The sequence below is a fragment of the Sarcophilus harrisii genome, chromosome 5 (genome assembly GCF_902635505.1).
Source record: "Sarcophilus harrisii chromosome 5, mSarHar1.11, whole genome shotgun sequence".
In the NCBI taxonomy this organism is placed as follows: domain Eukaryota; kingdom Metazoa; phylum Chordata; class Mammalia; order Dasyuromorphia; family Dasyuridae; genus Sarcophilus; species Sarcophilus harrisii.
In genome coordinates this window covers 12,758,312-12,774,881 of record NC_045430.1, presented here as the reverse complement: position 1 = coordinate 12,774,881, position 16,570 = coordinate 12,758,312, and the positions used below count along the sequence as shown (strand labels likewise).

Here is a 16,570-nt window from a genome sequence, read left to right as displayed (position 1 = left end):
GTTAAAATGGGGGTGGATAATGTCACAATGTCCAGCTCACAGGTTATTAAGAGGCTCTATTGGCAAATGGGAAGTCCTTAGTAGCTCTATAGCACAATGTGAACATAGGCTGGGATTTCTCAGACAGAGCAACATCTGTATTAAGCAGGACAGCCTTTCTAATCAGACCAAAGTCAGATCATCTCAGAGGGAAGAATCTGGCCAGCACCCTAAAAGGCCCCTCAATGGCAGGGGCAGCCTTGAAAACCACCAGGAAGGGGGCACCCCCGCTGTCGAGGCTGCCAGCTCCACTTTTAGGCTACTCTAATCATTAGTGAGTTTTCCCCAACACTGAGCCTCAGTTTACTGATTTTGCAACTTTGGCTTATTCTCGAGTTCTGCCCTCTAGGTTCCAATTGAATAAGTATTGCCCATCTTCCACATAATCAGTTCTATAATAATAACAACTAGCATCACCATCAAAAGTGGTGCTAATGATATCACTTTATGGTCTGAAAAACCCTTTACAAGTATTCTCATTTGGTCCTTGGAGCAACCCTAGGAGGGAGGTACTACTATTATCCCCATTTTACATATAAGGAAACTGAGGCAAATAGGATAAAGTGACTTGCCAAGGATCATACAGCTCATAAGTGTCTGAGGCTAGATTTGAACACGGGTCTTCCCATTCCCATATTCCAGACCTTATCTATTGTGCCAGCCCAGGTCCAAAGCCCATCTAGGCCCTTCACCATTCTGTCGGCCCCCCTGTGGATGTTATCTGACTTACTGATGATTTCCTTCCTCCAATGTGGTCCCTGAGCAGAAAACACTTTTCCAGAGGGGCTGTGACCAGGGCGTGTTCCACCCAATCCCGGAAACTTGGAGGCCTTTAATGGACCTTAAGTGCTATGGGATTTTGGGTAGCTGTACCCTGCTCTTGTCCAGCTCCATACTTGTAGCATATGAAATGTCAAACACTGTGTGCTACTCCATCAATGTGAAGATAAAGCTCTGGACCCTGGCAGCATCGATCCCATGGGTAACCTAGCAGTTCACCCAAGAAGAGCTCGTCCCCTGCCAGGGCCAAAACTTAGTCCTTAGCTTGCCCGGCAATGACCCCTCAAAATGTGCAGATGGGGGCCCTTCTGCAAAGGGAGAAAAGACCAGTCCTATCAAACTGGACTGGGAAGAGAATGACTGACCCTCAGGATCACAGGGAAATAGGGAATATTAATAACTAGTGTCTAGAAAGTGCTTTAAGCTTTGCCAAGTATTGCAAAGTAATAAGTGTCATTCTCAATTGATCCTCACAATGAACTTAGGCACTTGGTGCTATTATGATCTCCATTTAGGAGCTGAGGAAACTGAGGCAACAGGGTTTTACAGCTAGTAAGTGTCTGAGACTGGATTTTAATTCAGGGCTTCTCGACTCCAGGCCCAGTGCTCTATCTACTATGCCATCAACTACCTCTAAGATAAATAGAGGAGCTGTCTGCCAAAAAAAAAAAAAAAAAAAAAAAAAAAAAAGAACATGGGATCTTTAAAATGTGTCCTTTCAATCTATTAATCTATTTTTAAAAGGAAGAATCAAATTCCTTAAAATAATCCACTTAAAAACTTGGTCTCTATGAATTGGGAAGAGAAGTAACAAGTCCTTCTTTTAAAATCCCTTTGAGATGAAGAACAGCCTGATTTTGACTTTGGACAAAATCTATCTGGGATTTCTACTTGGCTTCAGTGCCTGTCGAAAATTCACAGGCCCTTCTGTGTAAAGCGCATTTATACAAGAAGTGGCTACATGGCAGAGGAGACACGGCCGGCCCTCCCCACATCAGGCCCCGTGGTGGGAGAGAAATGAGACTTACTCAAATTCCTGGCTTCCCGTGGTGACGTGGAACACCATCTTTCGCTTCTCGCTGTACTCAAATGCAGTCAGGAACCCCGGCTCCTGGGAACAGAAGAGAGCAAAAGCTCAGAAGGCCGGCCCGTGGCCCCAAGGTACCGGTCATCAACCTTGTCACCCAGTCAAAGCGGCCAGAGAAGGTCCGACTTTGGTGTGTCCCAAGGGACACTGTGCCAGCTATGGAAACGTCAGGCCCAGGCCCACTCTGGCCAGTGAGTAAAGAAAACAGGGAACAATTCTGTGATGGGTCACCCCATCCTTCTCCTCACAGAGACCCGGGGTAGCTCCCCAGGGTCGCCTCTTAGCATCTCAAAGGGCAAGGCCAGAGTCTCATCCCATTTGGTCAGTACAGACCACCGAGAGCAATGTGTGTGTGTGGGTGACAGAGAGAGAGAGAAAGAGAGAGAGACAGAGAGAGAGAGAGAGAGAGAGACAGAGAGTGGGAGAAAGAAGGTGAACATGTGGTTGCTACAGAGTACTCCCAACAAATACCCTCACAGTACCAGCACTAATTAGCGATTGCTTGCTGATTGGACAGATAGTCTATCTGCCTTCCAGAAACAAGGCGATGTAACCTGAATTATGGGCAATGTGTATGTAGACTACGATGCTGGGACCTACATAAATAGTTTCATCAGAGAACAGTTTGGGGGAAAAAGGCCTCTATTTATCAACATTCTCTCAGGAGTGGATGTCTAAACATGACAACAACAATAAAGATCAGAGCATTTGTCTGGCACTTTAAAAAAAAATTGCAACGCACTGTTCATATATTGACTCATTTGATTCTCACAACCTGTGAGGCAGACACTACTACTAGTAGCCCCTATTTCACAGAGGAGCAAACTGAGACTAAGTGAAATGAAAGGTCTTGCCCAGGGTCATGGAGCAGAGTCTGGGGAGGAAGGATTCAGATTTATCTGGCTTTGACATTCTGGGTCTGGAAGAAGCGTGGTCATCTGCACTTGATGTGTAAAGGAAACACCCCCAACACCTGGTGCACTGACTGGAGAGAGAGCTGGACCTGGGACTGGAGAAGCTCAGACCCCCACCCCCGTATGGCCCAAGTCCGGCCCTGATCTTCCTCCTGTGTAATTCACTATTTTGGTGGGGAAGGGGTGGGCCCTTCTGGTGCCAAATCTGGAGTCCCTGAACCTCGTTTTGCGCTCCAGGTAAGTTGGGCCGGGCCATTTGCTCCGTGAGTAACAGACTTGTGCCCCTCACCTTACGAAAGACTATTCAGGCAGAAATGGAATTTTCCACACAACGTTTAAATGGCTCAGCCTCCGTGTTCTCAGAACCTGCTTAGCCAGAGATCGTGACAGAGAGAACATGGCAGAAAGGCTCTGCTCAGGCCGTCCAGAGTTCCACAGGCCAGTGGCCAAGGAGGCTCCACCCCGGGCGTTGGAGGGTCGCTTCCTCCCAGTGGGCACGCTGCATCTCCCCTCTTGGCCCCACCCCAGCCTGTCTCACCCTGGAACTTTCTGGCACTACTATCTCCCATGGGAGAGGCTGACCCTTTGGGGGCAGGCTGCCCCGCTCCTGGAAGGCCTATCCCTCTAGCTGGGTCCCTTGCCCCAAAGACCCCGGGCCTGGGGGGACACTGACCACACCACAGAGAAGAGCTTACGATGAGCTTGTTGGCCGCCTCCTTAATCTTGTCTACTTTGGCTTCGGAGAGGCCTTTGATGTTGCACAGGGCCCTTCTGGTGGTCATCTGGATCCCCTTGACTGTGCAGATTCCCGCTGACTTCATTTTCTTGATATCGGCCACATTCTGGGGGGAGAGAAGCGGCACAGAGTGCCAGTGGAACGCCAGGCCAAATGGCTCCCCTCTGTGTGCCATGAGCCTGCGAGCAAGTCCGCCCCGGCCCGCTGTGCCGCCAGAACGCCTGCTCTCTGTGCCCAGGTGGAGCCCACCCACCATGCACATTCAAACGGAGCTATCTGGAGAGAACCCACCTGCCGGATGCCAAATGTTCCGGCTGAGCCACGGCTCCCAAGGACTGTTTGTGGAAGCCTGGCCACGCGCAGATCGCTGAAAAGAGCAGCCTACCTTCGGAAAAGCGAGCAGACAACCTTCCCCCATCGCCGATCATCCCCTTGGCTCGGTGTCTTTTGGGGGCAAAAACTGTGGCCAGTATCTTTGGGTTTGCATTTTTAAAAAGAATTTTCTTTGCCCTTGAAAAAATGCTCATTCCCCCCTGCCAATGAGCCAGGATTTCCCCTCTTGCTCCTGGATACTGAAAGCAGCTGAGCACAGGGCTAGATAGGAAAGCTTTGATTCAATGCAGTGAACAAATATTAAGCACCAACTGTATGCTGAGGGTAGCCTCCTATAAAACAACAGGATAATAAAATGCACACACACAAATAACTGTGCCATGTCAGAATATGGTATGTGTACATGAAAAGCTATAAGATAAGGAAAGACCCGTTCCTGAGCTGGGCTAGAAAGGATTGACAGCCAGAGATGCCCCCAAAATTCCTTTTCAAAGGGGAGGAGGCTGTCAGGTGGCCAGGAACGTCAAGACACCGGTCCGGCTGGAAGTTAGGGAGTGGGAGAAGGAGTGCTGTGAAGTGAGATCGGAGAGGAGGCCAGGGGTGGAGGATGGAGGCCTCTAATGGGCTCCGTTCTTTGTAGGAAGAGAGCGGGTGAAGGGATGGGAGGCTTTGGCCTTGGTGTCCGGATGGGATGGCTGCTGTGGTCTCTAACATGTCGGTGTCCTGAGTACGCAGTGCCCCCTCTCTCCTGTTGGAGTTAGCCCCTGGGTGTGGGAAAAAGGACCGGGAAAGGGAAAGAAGAAAAGGATGGAGAAAAGGGAGGTAACAGGGGAAAGGGAGAGAGGGAGACAGAGACGGGGCGGGGGGGGGGGGGAAGAGAGAGACAGAGAGAAACAGAGATATAGAGACAGAGACATAGGGAGAGAGAGAGAGAGACTAAAACAGACAGAAATAGAGACAGAGGGACAGAGGCAGAGACAAAGACACAGAGAGAGACAGAGATAAAGAGACAGAGACCCAGGGAGAGAGAGGCAGAGACTGAAACAGACAGAAATAGAGACAGAAGGACAGAGACAGGGAGACAGAAGGGGAGTGAGGAAGGAAAGGAGAGGGAAAAAGGGAGACGGGGAGGCAGAGAGAAGCAGCAGCCAGAGGGAGAAGATAAGGGCTGTGTTGTCTTCTATGATGACTTAAAAAGATAAGACTTCTGTCTCAGAAACAGGTAGCTCATCCCTTGGAGGCTCTCCACAAGCAGGAAAGAGCAAACATTTCTCAGAAGGCTACAGAAAGGACGTTATGAAAACACCCCCCAGAGCACTCCCATGAAGAGGTCTTGAGTGAAAGGACTCCCAAGGCTTCACCTCTACAGACAGAAAGACGGAGAAAGCCCCAAGGGGCCTGTGCTGGAGGGGCGGGAGCACGTGGTGACATACCCTTTGTCCCCAGCCTGTCTGTATGTCCAAGTCTTGTTTCCACCTCGGTCCCTTACCCTGCCCTCAGCCAGCTGTTGCCCTGGGACTGGCCCTTGTCCCTGCACTCATTATCTCCCTAACTGGTCTTCCGGCCACAACTCTCCCCCCACTCTGCCCACCTTCAGCTCAGCTGCCAAGTTTTTTCTGCTGGGCCAGCAGTGAATCTGCCTACGTGCAAGAAGCCATTTGTCTATCGCGAATGCTACAGCCAGAAGTGAATTTGGAAAGATTTGCTAGTCACCACTCTTGAGTCCATTGTCCAAGGGACCAAGGAGGGGCTTCAAAGGCAGTGGAAGGACCTTGCCACACAAAACCAGATGGCTTTGTACTTCTGTCCTTACTAAATTTTCTCGGTAATTATCTTTTCGTAAAAGCTTAAAAAAAAGATTTGATCCCATCACTGAGCCCCCTTAACCCTACCCCCCTAGGATCAGATATAAACTCCTCTATTTGGCATTCAAAGATTTTTGTTACTTGGTCTCTTGCCAGGTTTCTTACACCACCCCCACCCATTCCACAATCCAGCCATAGCTGTCCAACACAGGACTCAATCTCGCACCTCTGAGCCTTTGTACTGGCCATCCCCAAGTCTGAAACCCCCTTCCCCAACACAACTCTCCCTGGTCCTCCCCATCCTTGTTCCCCTGGCTGCCTTTAAGCCTCAGCTCGTCTCTCCTTTGGCAGACAGCACCATCCCTGGGTCCCCTAGCCCTTAGTACCTTCACTTTTCAGATTACCACCCCTCCCCTCTGTCTCTATCTCATATGGGCCCAGTTACCTACACACGGTCTCTGCCTAGAAAGCACCCCCCTGGAGGGCAGGGACTGGTTTTGTTTTTCCTTGTTATCTCAACCTTCACCACAGGGAATGACTTAAGAGAAAGCACTTAACATCTGTTTGTTGATGAATTAAGAGAGATCACTTTGGAATTATTCCGTCCAATTGATTCATTGTTGGTGGAGTTGTGAACGAATCCAACCATTTTGGAGAGTAGTTTGGAACTATGCTCAAAAAGTTATCAAACTGTGCATACCCTTTGATGCAGCAGTGTTACTACTGGGATTATATCCCAAAGAGATTATAAAGAAGGGAAAGGGACCTGTATGTGCACGAATGTTTGTGGCAGCCCTTTTTGTAGTGGCTAGAAACTGGAAACTGAATGGATGTCCATCAGTTGGAGAATGGCTGAATAAATTGTGGTATATGAAAATTATGGAATATTACTGTTCTGTAAGAAATGACCAACAGGATGATTTCAGAAAGGCCTGGAGAGACTTACACGAACTGATGCTGAGTGAAATGAGCAGGACCAGGAGATCATTATATACTTCAACAACAATACTAGATGATGACCAGTTCTGATGGATCAGGCCATCCTCAGCAACGAGATCAACCAAATCATTTCTAATGGAGCAGTAATGAACTGAACTAGCTATACCCAGAAAAAGAACTCTGGGAGATGACTAAAAACCATTACATTGAATTCCCAGTCCCTATATTTATGCACACCTGCATCTTTGATTTCCTTCACAAGCTAATTGTACAATAATTCAGAGTCTGATTCTTTTTGTACAGCAAAATAATGTTTTGGTCATGTATACTTATTATGTATCTAAGTTATATTTTAATATATTTAACATCTACTGGTCATCCTGCCATTTAGGGGAGGGGGTGGGGGGGTAAGAGGTGAAAAATTGGAACAAGAGGTTTGGCAATTGTTAATGCTGTAAAGTTACCCATGTATATATCCTGTAAATAAAAGGCTATTAAATTAAAAAAAAAAAAAAAAAAAAAAAAAAAAGGAATTATTCCGTCCAAGTACCTAGCAATCCTATTATTCAGTGGCCTGGGCCAGTGGTTCAGGTTGGAACAAAATCATCTAATAAAAAACAAAAAAAGCTGGTTTACTTCACTGTAGCAGCAAGAATATGGCACTGATCTGATTGGGCAAATCTTCCCTGACTCAGGTCCGCCCTGCTGGGCTCCGATCAGAAGCCTAATGGAGGAGCTGCTCAGGTCCAAGCTTTGTCATTTAGACCACTAGGAAGTCAGCAGCTTGGACATTAATCTCCTGCATCAATCGAGTCTTGAGACTCCTTTCAATCCCTTTAAAGAAAAACTCAGTCCAGCTTGTATAAGAGAGAATCTTCAGACCATGCTCCCATGGTGGGACTGATATCCCCATAAAAATCAGACAGAAACAAAGGGCAACAAAGACAAAGACAGTCAAAACAGACTCATCAAGCAGTGGAAACGAGGTGAGCGCTTATCACTTGGACAGTGGCTCAGAATTACGGCACATGAGTATCGTGGAATACTATGGCGTGGTAAGAGATTGTTAGTCTAAGGAATTTGGAGAAATGTGGGAAGACTGGCCCTCACTGATGCTGGGAAACATCAGCAGAGCCGGAAGACCATGCACAGCAAAGACTACAGTGTGAATTAAAAGAGTCACAAAGGAAGGTGGGCTCTACATGACTGAAAAACTAGTGACCTTCCCCCGGCAGAGAAGTCAGAATGGGGAAACCTTGTCCAGCATGGTCACTCCCGGGGACGTTTTTTGCTTAATTATTCACTGCAATTCTCCCTAAGTAGGATTCAAGCTGAAGGAGAGTGGGCAGAATTTGGGGGCTTTCCTCCAGAAATGACTGTTATAAAGACAGATGCATCCCCAAAAGAGAATTTAAAATGAGTAATAATAATATTAAAAGAAACAAGTAAATCAGGCAGTAGTGATATGGCAGTAGGTACAACATAAAAAGCAGCTACAAACCCCCTTAAACAATGGGGACTGATTGTTGTCACAAGAGCCTGATTCTCAGGTTCCTCAAACATCCCTCTGTCCCCCAACCATCCAGACACTTCACATGCTATGGAACAGAATGGGATGGAACATCTGTGAGATAAGTCAGCCTGGAAAAGAAGATACAGCAGTGGAGAAAGACTGTGGATCCCAGGGGCTGAACAGTCTGGGCTTACTTACAATACCATGCTTTTGTAACAGGTCAATGTCTTGAAACAATGATTCCTAAAAACAATGGACCAAAAAGAGGAGAATGTGGGTTACTCATTTATAAAACTGGATTTCAGTTCTGCTAATCAACATATTCATTTTGTATCAGCTACAAATGATTCCAATCCACCCTCTATAGACACCTTAAGGGGAAAACAAATAAGGGTTTTCCTTTGTTCCTTGTCTCAAGGCTGATCTTGGTAGGAATATAGACACTCAAAGTCCACCCCTGCCCCAGTGCCCATTTTTCCTTTTCCTTCTTTTTCTTCCTTTTTCCCCTTTTCATTCCTTCTTTCCTTTCTCTTCCCTCCTTTCCTTCCCCTTTTCTCCTCTCTCCTTCTTTCCCTTCCCTCCTTCTTTCCTAAATTTCTCTCTTCCTCTTTTTCTTTCTTTCTCTTTCATCTTAGAAAAATTTCTGCCAACCAGGGACTCTTATGTTCTAAACTTGCCTCATCATCCTGGTATCCTTGTTCTTCCTGAACAACTTGGTCCTCCATGGCTTTCATGATAGGAGAGTTCAATCAGTTCTAGAAAGAAATACAGCATTAAGCAACAGATAGAGATCCTAACATGGTATGTAGTGGCGAGAAAGCTTCATTTCAAACTACAGAATTTGGAGAGTGTTGAGAATATGTATTCCTTTAGCAGAAGAAACAACAGAGCTTACAACCTAGTTTTCAAGAACAATTAAAGAGGAATTCTCACACAGTTCACTTCTTATCCTCCTGCAGCAGGTCTGTTCCAGCTCACACTAGTCTTTTTATATATACATACATATGTGTGTGTGTATTCTGCCTTTTTCTGAAAGTTGGGACATTTATCCATCTCTGCCCCTGGAGCAATTTTGTTATTCTCAACAATCTTTCCAAATCAATGACACAAACAGAAATAAATCCCCTTCTGGATGGAAAAAAATTTTTTCTAGATCTTAAAAATTGTAAAGAAAATTAAATCAGAATTTTAAAAAGAAAAATTATTTTGAAATGACACATAAAAATTTAAATTTAAATAAAATATAAATGAAATCGCTAATAACAAAAATCTTTTTAAAAACTCAAGCTCTTTTTGTTGTCATCAGCATTCTTGAGCAACTTCAGTTCATTATGAGTTTTAGGGTTCCAAACTCTGTTCTTGGTTGAAAGACCATTGTCACATTTTGGGGGTCATCTGACACCTAACACTTGTTTCATTTTTTGGACATGTCTGCAAAAGAAAACTTCAGTTCCCTGTATGTCCATTTCATTCCTTTTTTTTTTTTTTTTTTTTTTTTAGAACTCTTTTTTCTCCCCCTTCTCATCTGAATGTTTTTCCTTTTTCTTGAGTTTCCTATCTCTTTGGGGACAATTTCCCTCAGAATTTTTTTTTTCTGAAGCAATTGGTGTTAAGTGACTTGCCCAGGATCACACAGCTAGGAAGTGTTAAGTGTCTGAGGCCAGATTTGAACTGAGGTCCTCCTGACTTTAGGGCTGGTGCTCGATCTACTGCATCACCTAGCTACCCCATAGAATTTTAAGTCATAGGATCCTACCTGTATTTTCTGGGGACCAAGTGAAATCTATTTTCCCAAAATCTAGGGACCACATCAGACTATTCCTTCTTTTCTACTCTAAATGTCTAAAAATAGAGATCTCTTATCCACAAGGTTCCAATCTACTTCAACACTGGATTTGTAAATAATTTTAAATTCATATTCTCACTTAATAATGTGTCATAATTATTATTTGCATTTTACAAATGGAAAAAATGAGATTTTCCCAAAACCAAGTGATCACCCGATCACACTAGTGAAGGAGAGATTTGATTCTAGAGCCATTTTTCTTTGTCACAGGACTTCATTCCTTTTGGTTGGTATGAATCTGATCCAGAACCATAGCTCCCTCTGTTGCTTTCTTCCCCTTTTGAAGAATGAAATGACAATTAGATGATTTAAGTTAAGAATTTACCAATCAATGTTTTTAGCAGAGAAGGATTCTACCAAGCCAGATCAGAGATTCACTTCTTAAAATTCTCATCTATCTTCTTTTCAGGAGTTGACAACCTATTCCTATCAAAATATTCATTTTCTTTTTTCTCTATTACACTATACGCAAGCATTTTTCAATCAAGGTTTCCCCTTTGGGGCTCCGAGTTCCACTATATAAGTATAGCTACGTTTTCTTTCTCCTTTCTTCCTTCTCTTTCTTCTTCTTTCTTTTCCTTCTTCCTCTTTCTCCATTTTCTTCTTTTGGGTTTAAATGACTTGCCCAGGGTTACACAGTTAGTATCAAGTGTCTGAAATTGAATTTGAACTCAGGTCCTCATGAATCCAGGGCCATTGCTCTACTCACTGTGCCATCCAGCAGCTCTAACATGGCTTCTTTTTAAAAACAATTTTCAATAGTATTTTATTTTCCCTAATACATGTAAAGATAGTTTTCAATATGCATTTTTATAAGACTTTATATTCTAAAATTTTCTCCTTCCTTTCCTTACCTCTCCCCTCCCTAAGACAGCAAGATATCTGATACAGGTTAAATATGTACCATTTTTTTAAAACTTAGTTCCATATTTGTCACAGTGTACAAGAAAAATCAGACCAAAAGGGAAAAAAACCATAAGAAAGAAAAACAAAAAGTTGAAAATACTAAGCTTTAAGTCATTTCATTCTGCATAGTTTTCTCTCTGGATATAGATGGCATTTTCCATCTCAAGTCTGTTCAAATAGCACAGCTTCTTCATATATAATACTGACCCACTGCTTTTTAAGATAGTCAGTTCCTGTTAAAGAGGTATTCTCATCTGCAATGTACTCTAGCCATGGGCACCCTCACTCCAAACACCAGAGATCCTTAGGAAGCAAATTTTACCTCCTTACTTTTAAGATTTCTAGGTCACCTTGTTGTTATCCACAATTTATGTCTTTTTTGTATAGACAGATAGCTAAGGCTTGGATTTTATTGCTGGTTTGCTTCTTGGATGTTGTCTTTTGTGATAATTGAGCTCTCGAGTTATTCTATGTCATCTCCATTACTTCCTACAATGTCTGCTTTGGCAGATTTATGTAGGGAATCTGCAGCCCTCACTTTTCATTTAGAAAGCTCTTTTAAGAAACCAAAACAGATCTGCAAGCTTCGGGCAAACAGAGCTTTATTAGCCCTTGTTAGGTACACTTTCTCCTGGCTAAAAGCCTCTATTTTAAGCCACAGCCAGTGATCTAAAAATCTCCTTCCAGGATACACCATCTTCTTAACCAGTTGCTCGGTTTCGAAATCCGCCTCCCTTTCTGAATCCCCAACCTTCATTTGGCAGCAGTAAGGAAACTACCACCTGTGTCCCTAAGGTAGGCCCCCCCTTACCCATGCCAGAACTGAATGCTTTCTAAGTCCCTCCATTTGTCCCGACATGCACCAGACAGGGATGGTAGTCATCAAACATAACAGGGCTCTGATCCCAGAGCAGGCCCTCCCCATCAATAATAGTCACCTTGGAATCCCACAGCAGGAAGCCACTAGCCTCCACTGGTCTTTTAGAAGAAAAAGACCTTTCTTCTGATCCCTTTTTTCCTGATGCCATATAAAGGTAAGTTCCTTGGTGCCAAAGAAACTGTTTCCTTCTGAGAGGAACTCCCTCACTCCCCTCAAGAGCCTAGTACCTATTTACCATTGTTGCTGTTCAGTCATGTCCAACTCTTGGTGACCCTGTTTGGGGTTTTCCTGGCAAAGATACTAGAGTATCTTTTCCTTCTCCAGTTCATTTTACAGGTAAGGAAATAAACAGGGCTAAGTGACCTAGGGTCATGGAGATAGGAAGTGTTTGAGGCTGAATTTGAATTCCTGAGTTCAGCCTTCGATTTTATTATTTATTTTATATATCAATATGATTTATATTCATAAGATGTTTATAAATAATATAAAAGATATATTTTATAAATATATTTTAATAATAAAACTATATTATATAAATATAAATAAATAAATAGATGCACATTTATTATCTGGTGCCAAATGTTTCCTGGTTTTCCTTTTCCCTCTAAGTTATATTCCTACATCCTCCAACTTCCATGTAAAAGTTAGGATTTTCCTCTTCTTTTTATAACCTGAAACATATCTCCCATTCTTTTAAGGAATCCATCACCATCTTAGACAATCTTCTGTATTATGAACCTGGACTTTGCAGAAGCATTTTCCCAGCTTTTAACTACACAGGTGACCAACTCATACACGGTAGTGGTAAATTGGTGATGGGAAACACACAAACACAATAGAAGCTCTGCTTATGCCGAAGAACCCTTCTGGCCCTTCATTTCTGCAACTAGTGAGATTGTGATGTTCCTCAGCTCTCTGTCCCATGTTTGCCTGTTGGGGAGCTCAGGAACTGAGGGTGCCTCTAAAAGGACAAACTAGGTCATCTTTTGCATCAGTTCTTATCTAATCACTGAATGGATATTGCTCAAGACTACTGAGACCTTGGAAGGACTTTAGCTTAAAAAGGCTCGGGTCTCCTCCCATTGCATCCAGGGCCATTTTTAGTCATCCTGATCTATGTCTTGCCACTGGACTCAGATGGCTCTGGAGGGGAAAGTGAGGCAGGTGCCCTTGTAGATCCTTCCCTCACTTCAACCCAATTTCTTCCTGATGTCATTGGTCTTCTTCCAGAATGAAGGACAAAAATATCTACTTATAGGAGCCTTTTCTTCTGAGATGCCATGACTTTGCTAGGTTTCTTTGTGAATTAGTCCTGCCCTGTCAAAGCCTCAATGCAAAGAGAGACTCCATTTGCTCTTTCTTATCTGTGAGGGGATCTCAAGAAAAATCCAATTGCTGGCTACTGGGGCCACTCAAGTCTAAAGTTATATGTTCCTCATGGAGAATGAATGGGGTATCCTGGATGGTCTCTAACTTTCCTACCAGCTCTAAGATTGTATGATTCTATAATTTCTTTTCTGCTTTTTTAAACACACATTTAAATTTCATGATTGTTTAGTTTTCCACATGCTTATCTCTAAATTGAGGCAGGGCTCAAAAGCCTCTGGGGCTCTTCCAACTCTATGACTCTGAGCTACCTGGAATTGAGTTTCCTTATCTGTAAAATGAGATTGGAGTCAATGGCCTCCTTCCAGCTCTAGATCTATGACCCTATAAACTCTCTGGGCCTCAGTTTCCTTATCTGTAAAACTGGAGGTTAGGCTTGATGGCCCATAAGGTCCTTTCCAGCTCCAAGTCTAGGATAAGAGTTTTTGTTTTCTCTTTCTATCTAGATCAAAGGCTCCTGACCACGTCTTTTATCTGCCCCATAGTTTATATGTCCTAGACAGTCAATATTTTTGTCCACTTGAAACAAGGGGACAAAAGAGAAATTTAGAAAATTCGAGAACAGCATTAGTTGAACTGGAAAGTACTTTCTAGCTCCATGACCTATGGGCTTCTAACTTTATTTCTGCTGGCTCCCTCAGGGCTTTCTCATTTCTCAGTGCCTTTTTCATTATGCAAGACACTTCTAGTTTCTTGTTCATGGTATAAAGCTTGCTAAACTCTCCCATGTCCATTACCCCTTCCAAACCTCCTCTTGTCTGTCCAGGGTACACATCCATCCTTTCAGCCACCCAAATCCACAACTTCTCCCTCTAACCCTCAATTTTAAATCAGTTTCTGATTTCTGCCCCTTCTACCTCTGACATCTGTCTCCTCTCTATTCGCACAGCCAACACTCAGGCTGCTATCACCTCTCACCTGGACTCCTGATGCAGCCTCCTACTTTAGCTTCTTATTTCCATCCTCCAAACCTGGGATCCTCAAACTTATTAAGTAGGAGGCCAGTTCACTGTCCCTCAGACTGTTGGAGGGCCGGACTAGAGTAAAAACAAGAACTTTGTTTTGTGGGCCTTTAAATAAAGAAACTTCATAGCCCTGGGGGAGGGGGATAAAAGTCCTCAGCTGCCACATTTGGGCCGCGGGCCGTAGTTTGAGGACCCCTGCTCCAAACCATCCTCCCCACAGCTGTTAAGATTTGCTCAAACACAAGCCTGCCCATGACCCTCCCCAGCTCCATAAACTCCAATGTCTGCCCACTCCCTTAAAATAGTTTATTGTAAACTCCTGTTTGGCTTCCAAAGTCCATCACTACCTGGTCCTAACCTGCTTTTCCACTTATAGATCCCAGCTTCTTAAACTGTGGTTAAGCCTTCATATGGGTTTTCATAACTGAATGCGGGGATCATGAAATTGTGAGCATCAGTAAAGGTTTGATTTCTATCTCAGGTGAAAAAAAGATTGCAAAAGTGGAAAAAGTTTAAGAAGCCCCATTATAGATTATTCCATTTCCTGCAACGTGCAGCCCAACCAGACTGGGCTTTTTTTCCGGCTGTACACACACACAGAGCTTTCTCTTATTCTCATGCCTTTTCCTTTGCATTAGCTTTTCTTCCTTGTGTCTGGAAGGCACTTTTGCTCCCCTGCGGTTTTCAGCATCCTTTGGGCCTTTAAACCTCAGCTCAAACAGCCTTTCTATAAAGCTCCTGCCCCACCCCCTGGCCAAGTCTGCCAGCCTCAGTTTCCTCATCTGTAAAATAGAGGTAGAATACCCAGCCCATGGGGTCGTCGTGGGGATCAAAGGAGACAACCCAAGGAAAGCACTTTACAACCTTATATAAAGACTAGCGAGCCTTTGTGTGCTTTTAGGCCTTTTAAAAAATTAAACTTTTTTTTTTTTTTAGAAAACCAAATTTCAAAAAAAAAAATAAACAAACAAAAAAAGAAAACCAAGTTTCATTTATTTTCCCCTGAATTTTGCAGTTTTCCGCCTGCAGAACGGGGTCGCTTGCTGCCTACTTACTGTGTCGCTTTGCATAACTACGAATCCCGCGCCTTAAGCAGCCAGGGAGGCTGCAGGGGCGGCCTGACCGAAGCCCCGCCCTCAAATCCCGCGGCGGACGCCGAGCAGCGGCCGGGCCCCGCGCCCGCCTCTGTCTGCGCATCTATAACAGGGTGTCTGTCCGGGCCCCGCCCCGCCCCGCCCCGCCCCGCCGGGACCGCTACTGACTAAACAGGACAAGAGCCATGAAAGCGCTTTAGTTGGTCGCGCTTTCGGTGAAGGGGAGCTCCTCCCGACCCATTGTACAGGAGTACGCCGACGCCAGGCACGGCGCCCCCTGGCGGCCGCCCCGGGACCGAGCGGCCCCTCCCCCCACCCTTCCCAGCCCCCGGTTTTTCACCTCAGCCCTTTCCCGCCCCACTCGGCCCTGCCTCATTGTCCAGTCCGCGCTCGAGGCTCCTGCATCTGCGCCCCCTCCCCGGACCCCCCCGGACCCCGGGCCCACCCCAAGCCGCAGAGGCGCCCCCAGAGTGCGCGCGAGGCCGAGCTGCAACTCCCAGGAGAAGGAGGAGGGGTGGGGCTGGAAAGGGGCGGGGCCAACGAGGGCGCGAGGGGGAAGAGGCGGGGCGAGCGGAGGCGCTCCCTAGGAGGGAGGGGCCATGCGGGCTGGAGGCGGGGCCGAGGGGCGTGCCAGAGTGGGAGCGCGGAGGGAGGGGGGGTGCCCACCAGGGGGCGCTGAGCAGGCCTGAGCTTCTGAAACCCCCGGCCCTCCGGCTGCGGGGTCTCCAGCAGCCATGTCCCGGAGGAGAAACGCTCCCCCCAACATCTCGCTGTGGGCCCTCCCCCCACCGCGTGATACCCCCCTAACTTCACCACGCTTCCCAGCCCCACTTCTCCCCCCTACGGCTAACTCTGGGGGGGAGGGGGCCTGCCCAAGCTCGGGGCGCGCCCTTTCTCCCGGGCCATCGCCTCCGTGGGCGTGGCTTCCCCGCGCTCTCCCACCATTTGCGTTTCCCTTCCTTCGCTCTGTATCCCACTCCTCCAGTACTAAGTCCGGCTTTTGCCACAGAGAACGGCCACTGTGTTTCCCCACACGCGACGGAGCCCGTCAGCTGGAGTCTACCTCACCCGCACAACCCACCCAGTGGGGGGCAGGGGTCCCGAGGCAGAGGGCTCTGGGCGCAGGAAGCCTTGGATGGGGCGCTTCGGGGCAGAGGCGCCCCCTAGCGGATGGGAGCCCTGTGGAGGGGGAGGGCTCCTCTCCCAGGGAGCTGCTTTGCCTCCAAGTTGGGCTGCACCCTAGAGGAATCAACCTCCTCCCCTTCAAACGGACCTAAAGGGCCAAAAAAGCACAAGGGTTATTGGGGCCGGCTTTCTTGCCATCTCTGTGGTGACCGCCCGACCACG

The 16,570-nt window shown here is 46.0% G+C and overlaps 1 protein-coding gene across 4 annotated transcripts in view; it reads right to left on the bottom strand.

Annotated features, from left to right (window-relative positions):
* DMC1 (DNA meiotic recombinase 1) overlaps positions 1-16,366 on the bottom strand; it is a 47,029-nt gene extending 30,663 nt beyond the window's left edge. The window contains exons 1-5 of one of the 4 annotated variants that reach the window (XM_031940039.1): positions 16,166-16,366; positions 8,824-8,901; positions 8,345-8,389; positions 3,516-3,662; positions 1,848-1,930 (exon numbers count right to left, since the gene is read on the bottom strand). In XM_031940039.1, coding sequence (XP_031795899.1) covers positions 1,848-1,930; positions 3,516-3,662; positions 8,345-8,389; positions 8,824-8,880 — 332 coding nt within the window. In that variant the 5' untranslated portion in view covers positions 8,881-8,901; positions 16,166-16,366. Of the gene's footprint in view, positions 1-1,847; positions 1,931-3,515; positions 3,663-8,344; positions 8,390-8,823; positions 8,902-14,082; positions 14,196-15,184; positions 15,335-15,668; positions 15,748-16,165 lie in introns of those variants that run through there. The other 3 variants (XM_031940037.1, XM_031940038.1, XM_031940040.1) reach the window with 3 other exon arrangements.
* Between the last annotated feature and the right edge of the window lie 204 nt (positions 16,367-16,570).